Source organism: Natrix helvetica (assembly GCF_964273705.1).
Source record: "Natrix helvetica genome assembly, chromosome: 5".
Classification (NCBI taxonomy): Eukaryota; Metazoa; Chordata; class Lepidosauria; order Squamata; family Natricidae; genus Natrix; species Natrix helvetica.
In genome coordinates this window covers 121958105-121976199 of record NC_138551.1, presented here as the reverse complement: position 1 = coordinate 121976199, position 18095 = coordinate 121958105, and the positions used below count along the sequence as shown (strand labels likewise).

Below are 18095 nucleotides of genomic sequence, written 5' to 3'. Positions count from 1 at the left end.
AGTCAATGAAACACAGATAAAATACATTGACTGTTCCGTTTATTCCCCCCCCCCTGCTGCCTTTTGGATTAACAGCTGCCCCTGCTTTTTCATCTGTGCGCGCCCTGGAGGTTTTTACCGCCCTATCTTCATCTGACTGACCATCTGCCCCTCCCCATTATCAAGCAAAAATCCATCTACCCTCGCCATCCACCACTGACCATCTACTAGCCCCCACTCAGTGACCGGCACTTGACCATCTTACTATCATCATTACCCCCCCCCCCCTCATCTTGGACTGGATGACTTTTTACACTGGTACCCGGCTTTTACAATTTTACTGGACTATGGCATACGATCATACCATCTGCAGCACAGAGCCTAGGCCCTAATGAACTTTAACAGCATATGTATTCCAGGCTAGACCTAATCCTACTGCGGGAATCCCCCCTCTCGTAGGTGTGGCCCTCCGCCCTTTCTAGGGCCCACCTTGATGACGGATTTATTAATCCCGAGAGGTGGAGGAAGCGGAGACTTAGGGGGTTTTTAGCGAAATGTTTCTTAAATTCTTTTAGGGGTTTAGGGGTTGGGGGGTGGGTGGGCCAGATCAGGAGCGATGACGGAGCCAGGTCACCAGGCGGGGTCTTGAGCAGAAGGAGCAGAGAGGAGGAGGGGGGAGAGGATATCATTCCCATACAGGGCTCCTTGATCCCAACAGTCGTAGGGAGGGGCAGATGCGAGGACAGATTAACAACCCGTAGTCGGTTGGGAGACCGTGGGTGCTGGTTACACCCGGTCGCTTGTACCAACCCCCGCGTTCTAGGTGGTCAGGATCTGCAGGCCCAGGGCCTGAGGCTGTTGTTATGCAATGCGAGGTCCGTTGTCAATAAGGCCCCCCTCATCCACGATCTGATTTTGGAGGGGGAGCCGGACCTTGCGGGAATAACGGAAACCTGGTTGGGCCACGAGGGAGGGTTACCCCTCGTGGAAATGTGCCCACCAGGTTACCAAGCATTTCACCAGCCCCGGGCCCGGGGAAGGGGCGGTGGGGTAGCAGTGATTATCCGGGAGGATTTAGAGCCGAGGGAGTCCACTGTGCCACAGACGTCCGGATGTGAATCCCTTGTTGTGAAATGGGGCCCTAGGAGGCAGATGGGCTTGCTGATAGTATACCTGGCTCCCCGCCATACATCAGCGACCCTGCCTGAGCTCCTCGAGCTGATCTCATCGGTGGCGGTTGAGACCCCCAAACTTTTAGTGATGGGGGATTTTAACCTGCCGTCGGTGGGAGAAGCATCAGAGGGGGCTCGGGAGTTCATGGCTTCCATGATAGCCATGGACCTGACTCAAATGATTCAGGGCCCGACACACGAGGGAGGTCACACCTTGGACCTGGTTTTTGTCTCTCGCCAGTGGTTGAGTGATCTGGGAGGAGTGAATTTAACCATCACTCCTCTGTCATGGTCAGATCACTCACTCCTCCGTCTTGACTTCCCTGGTGCTACCCCTCGCTGCGGGGAGGCGGAACCGGAGAACACTAGATGGTTCCGCCCCAGGCGCTTGATGGAACCAGACAGGTTCCAGACGGAGCTTGGGCCACCTCCTGCAGCCCTGACCCGCCCTCGGGTAGAGGACCTGGTGGCCGCGTGGAATAATGCGACTACCGGGGCCTTGAACCGGGTGGCGCCTTTGCGGCCTCTCCGGCGGCAACGATCCACCCTGGCCCCTTGGTTTACCGAGGAGCTAAGGGTGATGAAGCGCCGCAAGAGATGCCTAGAGAGTCGTTGGAGATCCTCCCGATCCGAACTTGACCGAGCACAGGTACGAGCCCATTTAAGGACGTACCTAGTGGCATTGAGAACGGCCAAACGTCAATATTGTGCCGCTCTCATTGCATCCGCAGAGAACCGCCCTGCCACCCTGTTTCGGGTGTCCCGCTCTCTTCTGTTTCAGAGGCCACGGGAGGCCCCTTTACAGGGCAGGGCAGAGGAGTTTCGGAAATATCTGCAGGATAAAGTCGCTCAAATCCGGAAGGATTGGGTCCCCTTCAGTGGCCCAGTCGAGACGCCAGTGGCGAGTCTTGAGAAACCTTTTTGGGAGGAGTTTGACTTGGTTGTCATCGAGGATTTGGACAGATTGCGTGGACGACTGCGACCTACCACATGTTTGCTGGACCCGTGTCCCTCCTGGCTTGTACTGGCATCCTGGGAGGTTACACGTGACTGGCTCCTGGACCTAGTGAACGCTTCGTTGAGTGAGGGGTCTCTCCCGGCCGCCTTGAAAGAGGCGGTGGTGAGACCGTTGCTCAAGAAGCCTTCCCTGGACCCTATGGAGCTGGTCAATTATCGTCCTGTCTCCAACCTTCCCTTTTTGGCGAAGGTTGTGGAGAGTGTGGTGGCTTCTCAGTTTCCACGACATCTGGAGGAGAATGATTATCTAGACCCGCGCCAGTCCGGCTTTCGCCCTGGGCACAGCACAGAGACGGCCTTGGTCGCGTTGGTAGATGATCTCTGGAGGGCCAGAGATAGGGGCTGTTCCTCTATCCTGGTCCTATTAGACCTCTGGTATCCTGTTGCACCGACCATGGTATCCTGTTGCACCGACTGGAGGGGTTGGGGGTCCGGGGCACCGTCTTGCGGTGGTTCGGCTCCTACCTCTCCGGCAGGATGCAACGTGTGTTGGCAGGGGAGCAGAGGTCGACCCTAAGCCCCCTTATTTGTGGGGTGCCACGGGGGTCGGTCCTCTCGCCACTCCTGTTCAACACATACATGAAGCCGCTGGGTGAGATCATCCGTGGTTTCGGGGGGGATACCATCTGTACGCTGATGATACTCAGCTGTACATCTCCACCCCGAACCACCCCAACGAGGCCGTCGAAGTGATGTCCCGGTGTGTGGAAGCCGTACGGGTCTGGATGGATGACAACCGACTCAGGCTCAACCCTTCCAAGACGGAGTGGCTGTGGGTTCCGGCTCCCCGGTTCAACCAGATAATTCCATCTCTGGCCATTGGGGGCATTCAACTCGCCCCCGTGGAGCGGGCGCGCAATTTGGGCGTCCTCCTGGATGCCAGGCTGTCCATGGATGAACATGTGACAGCCGTGGCCAGGGGGGCGTTCCATCAGGTTCGCCTGGTGCACCAATTGCGCCCCCTATTGGACCGGGACGCCCTACGCACAGTCACCCATGCGCTGGTGACGTCTCGCCTGGACTACTGTAACGCTCTCTACATGGGGCTTCCCTTGAAATGCACTCGGAGACTACAGCTGGTCCAGAATGCGGCCGCGCGGGTGATTATGGGGAGCACTAGGTACTCCCATGTGACACCACACCTGCGCGAGCTGCACTGGCTTCCTGTGGTCTATCGAGTGCGTTTCAAGGTCTTGATTACGATCTTTAAAGCGCTCCATGGCTCAGGACCTAGCTACCTGCGGGATCGTATTCTGCCCCATACATCCCTACGACCTATTCGCTCGCACAGAGAGGGACTTCTCCAGGTGCCGTCCACTAGACAGTGCCATGGGGCGGCGCCTAGGAGCAGAGCCTTCTCTGTGGCGGGCCCAGCCCTGTGGAATGACCTCCCCCCGGATATTAGGACCACTACTGACCTCCGCTCCTTCCGGGTTAAGCTCAAGACCCACCTCTTTCAAATATCTGGCCTGGCTCAACCATAACTTCGTTACGCTCCTGAGGGGTTTTTAATTATTTAAGGGGATTTTAAACTGTGTTTTAATTGTGTTTTTAGCTGTGTTTATTGTCCTTCACTTATAAGTCTACTCTCCTCCATGCACAAATGTAATTGTCCCTGTTCTTCGTATGTGTGTGTGTCCTATGTGTATTTTATCCTTTTGATTGTACGCCGCCCCGAGTCCTTCGGGAGAGGTTTGCGGCTAATCAAATAAAATTTATTATTATTATTATTATTATTATTATTATTATTATTATTATTATTATTATTATTATTATTAATAATAATAATAATAACAATATAAATAATATATAAACAATTAAATACTTGAGCATTTGAGCGGAGGAGGTGAGACTGTACAAAGCAGAGACATCACCCTGCCAACAAAAGTGCATGTAGTCAAGGCTATGGTTTTCCCAGTTGCAATGGACGACTGTGAAGGTTGGACCATAAGAAAGGCTGACCGCCAAAGAATTGAGGCCTTTGAACTATGGTGCTGGAAAAGACTCCTGCGAGTCCCTTGGACTGCAAGGCCATCCAACTGGTCAGTCTTAGAGGAGATCAACCCTGACTGCTCTTTAGAAGGCCAGATCCTGAAGATGAAACTCAAATACTTTGGCCACCTAATGAGAAGGAAGGACTCACTGGGGAAGAGCCTAATGCTGGGAACGATTGAGGGCAAAAGAAGAAGGGGACGACAGAGAATGAGGTGGCTGGATGGAGTCACTGAAGCAGTAGGCGTGAGCTTAAATGGACTCCAAAGGATAGTAGAGGACAGGAAGGCCTGGAGGAATATTGTCCATGGGGTCATGATGGCTCGGACACGATTTTGCAACTAACAATATGAGATTCTATTGTTAGTCAAGTCCTAGTTGCTAAAAATCAGATATTTTTCTACTGCTTTTTACTTATGCACCCTTCTCTGTGTCCTAATCATAAATATTGTTTCTGGAAACTTGATATTCTTCTTATTAAATTTTATTTTATTCAAAAATGCAATATACAAGTTTTGGTAAATAAAACTATTACAAAGACAAAACAAAACTAGACAAAATATTTTATAAAAAGTGTGCATTAAAACCAGACAAAAACATGCATATTGTCACCCCAGTTGAATATAATGCAGCAATAATAGGTTCTCCCCCTTGCAAAACAGGCCCACAATTATAAACTACACATCTATTTGCAACTACTTGACTTGTGACATCTCTGCTGTATATAAAAATTGTAGTTAACAGACAATCCAACAATAAAGTTAAATTTCAATAATTACCTCTGATCCATCCAGAATATGTCCAGGTTTAAACATCTTTGTTTGATTCTTAATAATAATACATGTCCTTTAAATTGTAATTAGGATCTTTCCCAACTGCTTTCCATTCCCCAAAGTCATAGGATCTCCTATAAATGGAAACAAGATGACTTTTAAGACTTGTTTTTCATTTAAATATGACAAGTCCATTCCCCAATCTCCCTCAGTCTTCTTGAAAGAATCCATTTCATTAGTCATCCGTTCTGTCCACTTTGAGTCTTCAGGGTCCATGGCTTCTCCAGCCATCTCCAAGCAGCCTCCCTTCAAACCAGATTCCTCCTTCAGGGATGCCAACAGCAAATTAAATTCCAGTCCATCCATCCAATCCATCCGATTCAACAATTGTTGCTTGTTTCTGATTATCACCTTTAAGTTGATTTCAAACCATTGTTATTTCATCAAACTTTTAAAATGAAGTTTCAAATAAGGCTTCTAAGTTGAAAGACTTTATATTCTTTAAATCACATCAAATTAGCTTACTCTAAGATCCTATTAATTACCATATTAATGACAACATAGAATAATTGATGACCAATTGCAAATTGTTATCCATCACCTTCAGGTTTCATAGGAAAGATTAAAAGGGGTTAAAAATTATTTGAGTGTCATTTTGAAGATAGTTTTTATCCACTTAGTTATCATACCACCCCTCAGGTTTCCAATCACATCGCAAAAATTGTTTATGGGTCCTTTACCGAAATCCAGTGATATCACCAGAGTTCCCATAATCCATTTAGAAAGTGTGATGATATGTGAGAATGATTTTTGGGATGAGGGGAAGAGAGGCTGCCTAGGGAAGGATCAGATAAGAGGGGAGAATCCTGCAGCTGCATAATGGGAGAGAAAGAAACTCAGAAAGGATCCTCACTAACTTTTCAGGATGAGAAAACAGTTGGTGAGAGATTTGTTCTTTCAGATTTTCAAAATTTTGTTAATGTCACATTACAGTTAATTAGAATTAGCACATCTGGAGATGTTTTCCATCAGGATGACCAGGGAGAAGATTAGCCTGACAGATTTCTTCTTGATAAACCCATGCTTTCTGGGAATCTATCTGTTATTTTCAAAGAGTTTATTGATCATCTTTTTTTCTCTGTTCATTTTATGTGCCATTTGCTCTAGAATGTTCTCTATAATTGACCAATTGTGTCAATTATATTTTCTCTATATTTGGTCAGTATGTGATTGATAAATTTCTCTCAATTTTTTTCATTCACTTATGAAGATAATGGCAGTATTTGTATCCTATTTAACCATATTTGGAGATGAGACAATTGTAGAAGAAAGATTCAATGTGGGATAAGAAACAAAGTTGTCTGTTTTTCAAATTCCTGGATGTTCCCATTCTAGTTTCATCCCTTTCTGGAGAAGAATGAATTTTGGAATATTTCTCAGAGAAAATTGTACTTGGACCAAAATGGAGAGTTAACAGCAGATCTGAGCATTGAGAGCACCTTGATTCTCCCCACGGAGGATTCCAGGACAGAGATTCTGGCATATTTTGAAAGACAGAGACTTTCTATCAAACAAGATGCTCTTTCAGGGCTAAAGTTGCTCAACAAGGTGGGAGAAATTTTGGTGTCTTTTCTCTGTTTTCCAAACCCTGAGGTCCCATTTCAAGTGGGCAAAGTCTATAGCCATGATGGCGAACCTATGGCACGTGTGCCAGAAGTGGCATGCAGAGTCATCTTCTGGGTTCAAGTGCACCAGCCAGCTGGTTTTCACATGCAAGGAGCGCTGGGAACTGAAAGAGCAGCCGCCCGGTGCGGATGTGCATGCCAGGAAGATGATCTTCCTGTTTACAGCGTGCTCATGCGTGTTGGCCACTTGGTCTTCTGGTTTCTGGTGCACATGCGCACACAAAGACCAGCAACGGGAAGAGCAATGGGGGCACATGCCAAAAGACATGGAGAGGGGATCCTGACAGTCACTTCCTAGGGGAGCAGAGCTGTCGGCCAGGACAGGTGAGCTGGGGCTTCCCTCCCTTCCCACCTGAGCAGGCTCTTTGTGCAACCCAGCCCTCCAGCCCACAGCACATCTGTGGTCCGGAGTACCCGTCCAGCTCGAGGACCCCAGAAGAGCCAGCTGGCCCCCGCACAGCCCCCACCCCCCACATCACTTCTGCCAAGGAAGCTCTACCGCTTCCCGGCCGGGGCATTGTCCCTGGTGTTCCACTTGCGCAGCCCCACTACCCCATAAGAGCAGCAGCAGTGGCAGCTACAGGGGGAAGGGCAAGAGCAACCTGCCGGTCACCGCAGCTGCTCCCACACCAGTGAGACGGCCCTTGGTGGCGTATCCATGCGTGAGAAGCTGCGCTCTCCTCTGGCCCTCCTGAGGCAGCTCGCCTCTCCCTCCACCATCGAGGCTGGAAGTGGCAGCACAAGAACTGCTGCCAATGCTGGAGCAGGAGAAGCTGCTGGGGGGGAGGCGAGCTGCCCCAGGAGGGCTGGAGGAGAGTTCCTCACCCATGTACACACCGCCAAGGGCCACTGCTGCTGTTGTTCTTCTTGGGTGGTGGGGCTGTGCAGGAGCTGAATCTGTGCAGGAGAAACATCTGTCTGCAGCCCGGGTAAGAGTTGCGCTGCCCGGGAACCAAAACAAAGCTGTCAGTCAGGATGGGTGGGCAGGGCTTCCCTCCCTCCCCACCCGAGTGGGTTTTTGCACAGCTCCAGCCCTCCAGCCCATGGCACTAATTATGGCCGGATTTAGATGAAAAGAGGCCCTAGGCTATTCCACTTATGGGGCCCTTTCACCTCCCATTTTTAAGTTTGTAAATTACATGAGAGATAATAAAATACATCATTACTCAATTCAATTCAATTTATTGAATTTATAGACCACCCCCTCTCCCCTGTGATATATATCAATATATTAAATGAAACATGTTGTAATTGGTACTAACCTTTATAAAAAATGTGGCACGGATAATAAATAAAAATAAAAGGCCCCTCTTGATCTTGAGGCCCTAGGCTGAAGCCTAGTTAGCCTATAGGAAAATCCAGCCCTGGCACTAATGCACATCCGTATTCCAGAGCGCCTGGCTGGCTTGGGCACACAGGGCAGCATGGCAGCATTTTCTGGCTGGGTGGCTGGCTACCCCAACCGCTGCTCCTTCCCCATATGCCTGAGCCAGCCAGGTGCTCCAGACTGCATATGCGCGTCAGTACCACAGCTTGGAAAGTTGGACTGTGCAACAAGCCCAACCATCCTCGCCACCCCCTCACCCCAGGGGTGGCTGTCGCACTGCCGCTTCTGGCCGGGATGCTGGAGGAGACAGGAGGAGAAGCTGCTGGCGGGGAGGCAGGCTGCCCCAGGAGGGCAGGAGGAAAGCACAGCTCCTAATGCATGGTGATGCAACATCTGGGATGCGGTTGCGGTAGGCAGTGTGCCAGCCAGGAAGTGGTCGCACTCCCTTGGAAGAAATGGTGGTGGGGCTGCGGTGGCTTATTCCAAGGCCGGGAAAAGGCTCCTGCTTTCCAGCAGAGGGAGGCAGCATTCTGCCCCACTTTCTCTCCCTGTTTAGGGCTGCAGAACCTGGTCATCAGTGGGGATGTCCTAACACCTGGTCCGGGACCGGGGGGTGGGCAGGGAGGCACAAGGACCCCCAAAAGACAAGGCAGAACCAGGGCATGTGCACAGGGCAGCTAACCTTTGTGTGCATCCACGCCAGAAACCAGCAGACCAGGTGGCCAGTTTGCATGCACGTGCTGAAAACCAGAAGATCTTGTTTGCAATTTATATCCAAATTCCTTATGTTAAACCAATACATACATACATACATACATACATACATACATACATACATACATACATATCATTAACTATATCTCTTATCATTTCATTATTATTATTGTCATTAATATTTGTTAACAACATCATTTACCTATATCCAACTTCCTCACCTCCAACCAACATAAATATGTACCTTGTTACCATTATCAACTATTTATTTAACAAAGCAATCTAAAAGTTACTAAATTCCTACTTACTAATCACCAAACCTAGCTACTTTTTTATTATCAACTTTCATATATCAACCTGTATTCTTCCAGAAGGCATATATTTTTTTTGACATTTGTGGAATTAATCTTCTGTTTATTTCCTTGGTAAAGTTTTTATGGACATCTCTCCGCACCTTGTTACTTGTTGCATCTCCCAGGTAATCTTGGCGCTCTCCATTTGCTACTTTAATTAATTTATCTTTGATTGTCAATCATGCTTCTGGTAAGGTTTCTCTCCTTAAAACCATCATTTTTCCCTTTCTTCTTCTGTGCCTTGAAATTTGAGGTAGAGCTCCAGTCCATCAAATTCCCTTTTCCATACTCCCATTTTTTCGCTTTCAACCACTTTCACTCCACAGATCAAATCATTAGTTTTCTTATCTTTGTATTTATTTTTCTCTTCAATTTTTGGGGCTCCATCTCCATCATTTTTTTCTAGTATAAACTCTGTCTTCTTATCAATTCTCCCAGTTACCTCCAATAAATTTTGAACTCCATCCCAAATCTTTTGCAAAGTTACAATTTCTTCTTCTGAAAAGTGATCCATATTTCCAAATTGTAAATTACTGCCACTCTAGCTTTCAAGAATATATATATATATATATATATATATATATATATATATATATATATATATATATATGTGTGTGTGTGTGTGTGTGTGTGTGTGTGTGTGTGTGTGTGTGTGTGTGTGTGTCTGTGTGTGTGTGTCTGTGTGTGTGTGTGTGTGTGTGTGTCAGTGTGTGTGTGTGTGTGTGTGTGTGTGTTACAACCCCTGGTATGCCTATATATATATATATATATATATATATATATATATATATATATATATATATATATATATATATTCCATTTTCCCCCTCTCCCAGTGCCGATAAGGCTCTCAAAGGACAGCTGTGTAAACCCTTTGTGCCCTTGGCTCTTATCACTTTTAATTATGGGACTTTGAAGTACAGAGACAGTGAAATCAAAGGAGAAACAGGAACGAATGCGCAGTTTCAGAAACTCTAGCCTCCGAGCGGCAGCATTGCTTCCTTTCACTCTCTGATGTTGTCTCAGGCTTAAGAGAAACAAAGTTCTTAAAGTTCTTAAATGGAATTTAATAGCAAATAATAAATAATTTTATTTGAGTAGAGAAGGAGATTTTAATCCTTAAATTAAAAAAAGCAAGAAAAAGTCTAAGAAGAAAAACTGGTCTGTTCACTTTAAGAAGAGGAGAGAGAAAAAAGTTGCAAGCACTTCAATCCACAAAGTGTAATTACAAAAGGAGAAAAAAGAAGCATACTAACCAAAACAATCCAGTGCCAGTCAATTACGCCGCTTTCTTCTTCTGCTTAAGGATTTAATTTAGCATAAAAAAGAAGGGGTTTTTTTGGGCAGTCTTTTTCAAAACAGAAAGGATTCCTCACCAGATGGACACCCTTTCTCTTTCAGTTTCCTTCCGTTCTGGAGCCGTCCCAACTTCATCAGCCTAGGCTGCTTTTGTTGCCAGCTTGAAGACCTTCTCTTGGGTCAAACAGGGACTTTGCAGGGTTCCTGAGATCAGCAAGACGTAGTCTTCCTGTTCACCATCTCTTCGGGACAGTTGAGGTCCGATTGGACCACCCAGCAGAAAAAGTATCAGCGACGGTCTTGGAGCATTGAGACCGTACGTCCGTACCATTGGGACGTTGGCTTCTCCTCCCCTTTTAGACTATTAAGGAGAAAAGTACTTTATTGTAATGTTAAATTCCAAAAGCAAAAGGGAGGAACTAAATGAAGAATCTGCCATTTGTTATACCTCCTGCATCTGTTTAGAAGTAGTCAGAGGTTTCATATTTACCTCAGTGAAGACCAGAGGCTACTTGTCTCCATCCATTTCTCCCTCGATTTTCCATGGATGGAGAGTCCTAACACATTTTCTTTGCCATTCCTTGTTTCTCTGCTCAGTCCCTGCCTCAGTCCAAATGTGTGGAAAATTGTCATCCTGGATTTGTCAAGAGGGCTCGAGAAGGAGAGCCAGTTTGCTGCTATGACTGCATTCCTTGTCCGGAGGGGACGTTCTCCACTCAGGAAGGTGGGTCACACTGAGGAAAATGGGAGGCTTTGTGGAACTGGATCAATCCAGAACATTTTCATGAAAGTGCAAGTTAAAAGACACAAGTTCACCTTTTTAATTTTAACATGCACAATTTCTTATCTAAAAGGAAGTAAACCAAAAAGTCTTTGAAGGAGGGCCTGGGAAGAGATAGGAGGAGGGGGTGGCAGACTCAACAAGCTTTACTAACAGCAGAGGAAATCTCTCACCTGCTTTCTAGTTTGTATACAGTATATGCTGCTAAGTTTACCTTTCTAGGAATATCTTTGAAACTTGATCAATTGTTTGAGGTCCACCTTCTGAAAGACTTTCGGAAATTGTGGGAGCTTCATCACTGGAGGCTTTCCAGAAGAGACTGGACTGCCATTTGTCAGAAATGGTGGAGGGTCTCTGCTTGGGCAGGGTGGGGAGTGGACTAGATGACTTACAAGGCATCCTCCAACTCTGTTAATCTGTATATTGGATCCTCCCCTTGAGGATCACTGAGAAGGTGTCACTGGTCCATAATGTGGTGCTGTGGATAGTTATGGGGACAACTCATTACAAATATTCTGCCAGTCATGTAGATCTATATCAATCAGAAGAGAGCTGGAAGGGACCTTGGAGGTCTCTTAGTCCTACCCCCTGTTCAAGCAGGAGACCCTATACCAGTGATGGTGAACCTTTTAGAGACCGAGTGCCCAAACTGCAATCCAAAACCCACTTATTAATCGCAAAGTGTCAATACGGCAATTTAACCTGAATTATGAGGTTTTACTAATAATAACAAGGCAGAGAGGGAGGGAAAGAGAGAGAGAGAAATAGGGAAGGAGAAAGAGAGAAGATGGGAAAGAGAGGGGGAAGAAAGAGAGAGGGAGGGAAAGAGAGAGAGAAAGAGGGAAGGAGAAAGAGAGAAGGAGGGCTAATTGTCCTAAGAAAAACGTGATAAATGCATTTTTATATCCCTTCATTTTTTTCTGCTTTTCAAATAATATGTTTAGCAACAATAAAAAAGAAAAACTTTTGTAATATCATTTATCTCTTTTTCCCTCTCTTTCTCCCCTCTTTCTCTCTTTCCCTCCCTCTCTCTCCCATCTTTCTCTCTCTCTCTTTCCCTCCTTCTCTCTTTCTCCTTCCCTCTTTCTCTCTCTTTCCCTCCCTTTCTCTTTCTCCCATCTTTCTCTCTCTCTTTCCCTCCTTCTCTCTTTCTCTCTTTCCCTCCCTCTCTCTTTCTCTCTCTCTTTCCCTCCCTCTCTCTTTCTCCCCCCCCCTCTCTTTCCCTCCCTCTTTCTCCCCCTTTCTCTCTCCCTCTCTCTTTCATTCCCTCTCTCTTCCCCCCCTTTCTCTCCCCCCCCACAAAACCAGTGAACTCTGCTTAGAAAGATCTACTAAGGCAGTCAGAGGGCAAACTGAACTTTTAAGACCAACTGCAAACTTCTCTCTCACACACACATGCACGGATGCACAAACACACACACACACACACACACACACCATTCTTTGCAATTAGGTCTCATCAACGCACAGGTTAATTGCTTGCATATCTGTGTAATTTTTGCAAGAAGGCAAGCAAATGACAACTACCGGAAGGAATGGAGGGGGGAGTGAAAGTCGAAGGAGGGTTTTTTGAAATAGAAGGAAAGGAGAGGGGAACATTTGCAAAGTGGCTCCTGGCTATTTATCAACTTAAACGGGAGGCACAAAATGAAACCACATCCACCAGTCAGTGCCCTGTCTTTTCCCACAGTTTATTTTATTTTATGTCTGGCAGCGTTTCATCTATGCTGGGGCAACAGAGCATGTGCTTACACTCTGCGTGCCAACTGTGGCATGTGTGCCATAGGTTCACCACCAGGGCTCTATACCATTTCAAAGGAGTGGTTGTTTAATGAAAAGGTTGTGAAATACTTCTTGGAAAGACCCGTGGTATCAGCTGTTTTCCATAGAAAGTATTTCCTGTAAGATAAAAGGAGAGAAGATTAAAGAAATATTGCTTTTTCGCTTTCTCAGATACCAAAAAATGCACCAAGTGTCCAGATGATAAATATCCAAATGAGGCCAGAGTCCAATGTATCCCCAAAATTATAACCTTCCTGTCTTATGAAGAACATCTGGGCATCATCCTGGTCTCTTTTGCCCTACTCCTGTTCCTAACCACAGTCCTTGTTTTAATCATCTTCATTCAATACCTAGAAACTCCCCTTGTCAAAGCCAACAACCGGGACCTCTCCTATATCCTCCTAGTCTCCCTCCTGCTTTGCTTTTTGTCTCCTTCTCTCTTCATTGGTCAACCAAGGAAAGCCACCTGCCTTCTCCGACAGACAGTTTTCAGCATCATCTTCTCAGTTGCCGTTTCTTCTCTCTTGGCCAAAACCATCACGGTGGTGCTAGCTTTCCTGGCCACAAAACCAGGAAATCGGGTGAAGAGATGGTTGGGGAAGAGCTTGGCCAACTCCATAATCCTTTCGTCTTCTGCTGTCCAAATTATCATCTGCTCCATCTGGCTGGGGGTTTCTCCCCCCTTCTCTGACTCTGACCTCCACTCCCAGCCTGGGGAGATCATCCTGCAATGCAACGAAGGGGCTGTTGTCATGTTCTATGTCACCCTCAGCTACATGGGCTTCTTGGCTGCCATCTGCTTCACGGTGGCTTTCCTGGCCAGGAATCTGCCTGGGACCTTCAACGAAGCCAAGCTGATCACCTTCAGCATGCTGGTCTTCTGCAGTGTCTGGGTGACTTTTGTGCCCACCTACCTGAGCACCAAAGGGAAATACATGGTGGCTGTGCAGGTCTTCTCCATTCTGGCTTCCAGTGCTGGGCTGCTGGGCTGCATCTTCATCCCCAAGTGCTACATTATCCTTCTGAGGCCAGACCTAAACACAAAGGAGCATCTTACGTCCAGAACAAATGTAAAAACATGAGATATAACACCATTATGATATTGGAAGAATTATTAAAGTTTCTGTTTTGAAGGAGATATTATTTACATTTAGATAGTATGCAGGAGTCAAAGAAAGTTGTATCTACCATATTTTTCAGAATATAAGATGGACTTATATTCTGGAGGGTAAAAATTTGGTTGTGTCTTATGCACAGAATGTACCCCTGCCCATTCGCCAGCCCCCACCGAGGGGCCTCCTTATAGCAAACAGCTTGTTTCAATTTCAGCTTAGCCTGATTAGCACAAGCAGCTGACTGGCGGTTGGATCGGCCTCACCACCATCAGCTGTTTTAGGCTACAGGGATTGCCATTGCTGCCTCCTTGTGCCCCATCTTTTGCCTCTGCATGCCCATTTTTGGCCTCCACGTACCCCGTTTTCCACCCATTCTGATCCCCGCTGCTTGGAGTGGGTGGAAAATGGGTGGGGCGTGCGTAGGCAGCAATAGGCTATGGCAATCCCTGCAGCATTAAACAGCTGAAGATGGGGAGGCCGATCCAACCGACAATCAGTTGCTTGTTCTAATCAGGATGTGCTGAAATTGAAACTGAAACTGGCTGTTGACTGCAAGGAGGCAAATTGCTGGGTGGCAGAGGCAGAGGTAGATTTTTTTTCTTGTTTTCCGCCCAAAAGCTAGGTGAGTCTTATGAGTGTCTTATACTCTGAAAAATATGGTATATGTTTCAAAATGGGAAATTGTTGAATGACTGGAATTCTTATAGCTCCCTTTCCTTTCAGCTCAATAAATTTTGCTAGAACTCTGTAAAAGTCATTTAGAGGAATTTGTTGTTCAACAACAGCTACTAATGTGACACCTTATTAAAAATAATCCGGGCACTTGTTCCTACAGCTAAAAGTGTATGTGTGTGCCTGTGCGTGAGAGAGGAGGGGCGGAGGAAAAGAGGTCAGGAAGAAGTTGTGGGAACCAAGCACCAGCCTGGTTGCCAGATCCTGCCCCTGAGAATGCTGGAATGATGTGAAATGCCATGTTTGACTGGCTCTCAGCTGGGGAGGGAAACCTTCATATACCCTCTCATATAATTATTTCTTGATTTCTCGATAAAACCTTTGCAGAAAGAATTCAGCAGAGCAGCTGTCTGGGATTTCAGATTGGGATTTATTTTGGTATGTACTTCATAGTAAAATAATAGATAGATAGATAGATAGATAGATAGATAGATAGATAGGTAGGTAGGTAGGTAGGTAGGTAGGTAGGTAGGTAGGTAGGTAGGTAGAATGTGTAAAGTAATTTCCACTGTATTTTTCCCATCAGCCAGAGAATTAAAATAGCAGTTTTCAAACCCTTTAATTTCCCACTCTACAATTTCTACCTGAACCATTTTCTCTGCTCCTCTTCCAAGCTTGTCTTGTCTGTGAAGGGCTGGAGAAGATGTCCAGAGAAAGGGGACCTTGAGACTTACCCAGAAGGAGGTTGGAGGGATCCTGTCTAAAGGCAGCCGCATTATTGACCAGGTCACAAACCTTAAATGCTGCATAATATCCATCCAGGTCCAAGAAGAGGGAGAATATGGGAGGGGGACGGGACTTTGTGGTTTCTAGGAAGAGGCACCCATAGAAGCTCTTCTGCTCTCCAACCACAGAGATTGCTGATCAATTGGGAATCAATGTTTAGGTATCGGGATGGCTCCCAATAGTGAATAGATTCCCTCAGAAAATGTTTAAGAGGTAAGAGAAGCTCTGATGGATCAGACCAAGGTCAGTCTAAGATTCACAGGAACTACACAGAGGACACCACACTTCTCCCACAAACAGAAGAAAGCAGAGACTTATGGCTTTGCCCAACATGGAACAGGCACTTTCCCACACTTTCACTTTCCTCCATCACACCACACAATATTGGACACTCAGCCATCTCACACTCCAGGAATCCCCAATTCTGGTATCCCACATTAATCTGAGAAAATATTTCCAAGTTTCACACCCCCAATCAAAAAGTATTAAGGTGGGACTGGAACTCAGATCCTCCTGGACTTTGGCCCAAACTCACCCAGCTGGCTTTCCTGACTAAGGCAGAGCTAGAATTCCCAATCTCCTGATTATTGTCTCGAAGTCGCCAATTTGGCTTTTATTTTAAAGCTAGTTTTAAAACTTCAGTGAGTGGAGCAAAGTCCCTTGGCTGGCTTTGATTCTCTGCACCCTCCCTGGGCACTCCTTGGCCTCCTTCCCATCACCACCCTCTCAGCACTAAAGGCGCCTTCTGTCACTGCGCCTCCCTCCCCCACCTAAACAGATAGCTGTCACTCAAGCCCCTTTCCTGTCTCGCTCCTTCGCGCTCAGGTTGGGCAGTGCCAGCTCCGGCAGGTGGTCTGCCTGTCCCCTCCCCTCCCGCCACCTCATCCCCGCAGAAGCCTCCCTGGCGGCCTCTCCAGGGAGCCCGTCGGAGCACGGCGCGCGGGTGACCAAGGGACTGGATGGGCTCCCTCCCAGCCGGGCTGCGGGATGGCGAGCAAGGGCTCCCTGAGCCTCTTCCGTCTCAGGCCAAGCCGAGTGGCACCCCCACCAAGGAGAGCGACTGGAGAACCCATGGTGGGCCAGTGTAGCTCCCAGTTCCGAGAGCGGGAGAAGGGGGGGGCAGGCAGGCAGGCAGGCGGCCTCTAGGGCTCTGAGCCCCTGTGGGACCCTGAGGAGGCTGGGGAGGAACCTCTTCCCCATCTCAGACTCTGGTGGGCGAGGTGGGAGGGCGGGCGCTGTGGACCGGGCGGCGGGGAAGCGGCTCTTGGGAGGAGCGGATGGGCCATCGCCGGACTCTGGAGATGGGTTATCTCCCTCCGGGGTTGCAGCAGTTGGGTGGGGTTTGGTTCCCACAGCTTCCTCCATGCAGAAACAGGAGAGGCCAGAAGAAGCTCCCAGACCCCCCCCCCCGCCCCAATACCCGGATCTTCTGTGTGTGTGGAAGTTTCAGGGGGTGATGGGGGAAGCTCAGACCATCTTCTCTCCCCAAACCACAGACTTAGACAACTTCAGGGCCAAGTGAAGCTTCGTCTGCCTTGCGGGAGATACGAAAGAGGGTGGCCCTCCAGATGCAGGGGAAGAGTGGAGGGGACCTCCGGCCGTTATTCAGAGACCGAAGCCCTGATCGGAGGCGTTTCTGGTTTGATGAGGCGGATAAAAGGAAGCCTGTTTTCCTAGACGGGAAGGGGGGCGGATTGAGAAAGTGGGGGGGTTGGCGGTGGAGCATGGTGGGTCCTCCGCGGGGGGAAGCCTGATGGGGCGACCGCAGGCGAAAGCTCTCCAATGAGCTGTTTTGGCAGCACGAGGCAAAGACTTCAAAGTCAGCGAAGGTGTAGCATAGATGGTGTGGTGTCTTGCTGGTGTGCCTTGTTGCGACGTTCCCTGGGTGCAAGGGAGCGGGACAGGCAAGGGGCGGTCGCGACGGCTGTACTTTGCGCAAGGCGAGAGGGGGGCGTGGGGGCCGCCTTACTATCCCTCCATCCCTCCATCCGTGTCTGAGACTAGGTTGAGGGTCCAGCTCTCTTCGCTAAATAAATCAAGAGAACGTGGCGTTTCTCTCTACTCTCCTGTCCAAGGGCCTCATCCAAGCGATCCTGGGGAATGAGGAATTTGCATGAAGTCTGCCTGAGTTGACGAAACGGGAAGAGACAAGGATTGATAGAGGAGGGGGAGGGGAGGGAAGGCGAAGAAACCCTCCCTCGCCTCTCCTTGTCTTGGGATGATTTTATAAGTACAAATAACCAAAGAAGAATCTGCCTGACCTGCTCAAATTTCCCAGATCAAAGCAATCCCAAGGCTGCCCTCTTCAGAAGGGACCCCCTGCAGCTCTCTGGGCTTCTGGACATTGGTTCATTTCCCCCCTCCCCCTCTTCCCCCACCCTCACGCCCTCCCTCCCATCTTTTCTGTCCATGGACTTCTCCTCCCTCCTCACCTGCCACCAGGTGTCCGCAGCCTATCTGTAATGTTCCCTTACACAACTCTTACACAGCAGAGCAAAGCCTACCCAGCCAGGCTACCTCAAAACCAGCCACAAATACCCAAGAGCTGCCAATCATCTACAACCAGATCGAGACTCCTGCCGCAGGTGAAGAGGAAGGGATCCAGCGGGACGGCCAGTGGAGAGGTTTGACCGAGGAAGGGAGGGTCT

General features: G+C 47.9%; 1 protein-coding gene across 1 annotated transcript; it reads left to right on the top strand.

Moving 5' to 3' along the window:
* Positions 1-7991: 7991 nt before the first annotated feature.
* LOC309392699 (vomeronasal type-2 receptor 26-like) lies at positions 7992-13956 on the top strand (the record flags this gene model as incomplete). The annotated part of the gene is made up of 2 exons (XM_081954127.1): positions 7992-8115; positions 13046-13956. The coding sequence occupies 2 exons, from the start codon at positions 7992-7994 to the stop codon at positions 13954-13956; spliced, it is 1035 nt and encodes a 344-aa protein (XP_081810253.1).
* Positions 13957-18095: the final 4139 nt, after the last annotated feature.